The sequence below is a fragment of the Austrofundulus limnaeus genome, unplaced genomic scaffold (assembly GCF_001266775.1).
Source record: "Austrofundulus limnaeus strain Quisiro unplaced genomic scaffold, Austrofundulus_limnaeus-1.0 Scaffold1119, whole genome shotgun sequence".
NCBI lineage: Eukaryota > Metazoa > Chordata > Actinopteri > Cyprinodontiformes > Rivulidae > Austrofundulus > Austrofundulus limnaeus.
Window position 1 is genome coordinate 70,675 of NW_013953521.1, and position 1,951 is coordinate 72,625.

The window sequence follows — 1,951 nt, forward strand, 5'->3', positions numbered from 1 at the left end:
TAATATAATAATCTGAACTAATCATTTTGTTACAAACAGCTGTATTTATGTCAGAACAGAAACATTTTCACTGTCTTCATTTACTGCTTTATTTAGAACACATCCCGGTCTGCAGGATCTGGTCTGCAGGATCCGGTCTGCAGGGTCCGGTCTGCAGGATCTGGTCTGCAGGATCCGGTCTGCAGGGTCCGGTCTGCAGGGTCCGGTCTGCAGGGTCCGGTCTGCAGGATCCGGACCCGGGTTTCGGTGCTCTCTCTCTCTCTCTCTCTGCGGGCAGGACTCCAGCTGGATCCGGGTCAGTCTCTGGCTCCGAGCCGCAGATGAAGCTCCGGGACACCGACGCTCTCCTCCCGGGGCCCGGAGACTCCGGCCCGCAGCCCAGCTGTCTCCAGCGGACCCGCCGGGTCCCGGTCCGGCAGGTGAGCAGGTGTGGGTGTCAGCGGTCCAGAGCGGCTGCAGGAGCCGGATCGGCGGGACTCTGGCTGCTGTTCGAGCCGCTGTCTCTGGTTTCATCCTCCGCCTCTGAGCTCCTGCTTCCCCCGGAGTTCCTCCCCCTGCGGCGCGGGGCGGAGTTTCATACCGGACTAGACGCTCCTTTTGTCGGATCCGTTTCGACCCGACTCCCCGGGGTTTAGGGCAGAAAAAGACACGGTCAGAAAGCTCGGAACCCAGCCGAACCAGCCCGGCGGTGCTCTTTGATCCTCCGGACTCCAGTCGGAACCAGCAGGTAAGCAGTCGGTTGTGATTTTAAACAGATTCCGGGGTTTTTCTGCTCGCTTGTCTCCGAGTCCTCCGAACATTCATGGCGGCTCTGCAGCGACCATCTGCCCCGCTCAGAACCGGAACCACCCAGGTCCATCCAGGCAGCGGAACCCGCCTCGAACCTCCTAAAACTGGATCGAGTTGGACTGAAAAGCCCCAGAAGCCAACATGTGACTTTATCTGGATGGTTCTGGATGAAACCAGAACCAGGTCCACGTGTGGGAGCGCGCGGAGGCTCGCTGTGGACCGCTTTGATCTTTGAGTCCACATCAAAATATTTTCTTTATTTACCGACATGAAGCCTCCAGGTTCGGTCCGGTTCGGTTCGGCCTGCAGACAGCGGGGCTCCGTGCTGACTCCTGCCGGAGGAAGGCCGCTATGACCGGGCAGCTGCAGCCCGGAGGCCCGCTCCTCTCCGACAGCCAGGCTCGGGTCCAGCTGCAGGGCCGAACCTGGTCCAGAGGGCCCGGGACAGGACCCGGGACCAGATCAGACCCGCGTGGACCCCTGCAGGTCTCTGACTAACGGACTAGTTTCAGCACCGAGCTGGATCTGCTCTCTGCTGCCCCCTGTGACCAGAACCAGGACCAGCAGGGACCGAACCTGGTCCAGACCAGCAGGAACAGGTATAAACCCTCCAATAACCATGTCCACCTGTTTGTACAGGTGTGAGGAGGCGGAGTCTCCTCCAGGTGCTGCAGGATGAACGGCAGCAGCAGCGCACCAATCAACACCAGGGTCAAAGGTGGAACAGGTGAGCTGTGTGTCTCACCTGTCTGACTCACCTGTCTCTCTCACCTGTGTCTCACCTGTCTCTCTCACCTGTGTCTCACCTGTGTGTTTCACCCGTGTCTCACCTGTCTCTCTCACCTGTGTCTCACCTGTCTCTCACCTGTGTCTCACCTGTGTGTCTCACCTGTGTCTCACCTGTGTGTCTCACCTGTGTGTCTCACCTGTGTGTCTCACCTGTGTCTCACCTGTCTGTCTCACCTGTGTGTCTCACCTGTGTGTCTCACCTGTGTCTCACCTGTGTGTCTCACCTGTGTCTCACCTGTGTGTCTCACCTGTCTCTCTCACCTGTGTGTCTCACCTGTGTCTCACCTGTCTCTCTCACCTGTGTCACTTGTCTCTCACATGTCTCTCACCTGTGTCTCACCTGTCTCTCTCACCTGTGTCACTTGTCTCTCAC

At 58.5% G+C, this 1,951-nt stretch overlaps 1 protein-coding gene across 1 annotated transcript in view; it reads left to right on the top strand.

The window, feature by feature from the left end:
• Positions 1 to 639: 639 nt before the first annotated feature.
• The window catches only part of ubtfl (upstream binding transcription factor, like), a gene marked incomplete in the record, with an annotated part of 16,810 nt that continues 15,498 nt past the window's right edge, over positions 640 to 1,951 (top strand). The window contains 2 exon segments of the mRNA XM_014030794.1: positions 640 to 727; positions 1,429 to 1,516. Coding sequence (XP_013886248.1) covers positions 1,465 to 1,516 — 52 coding nt within the window.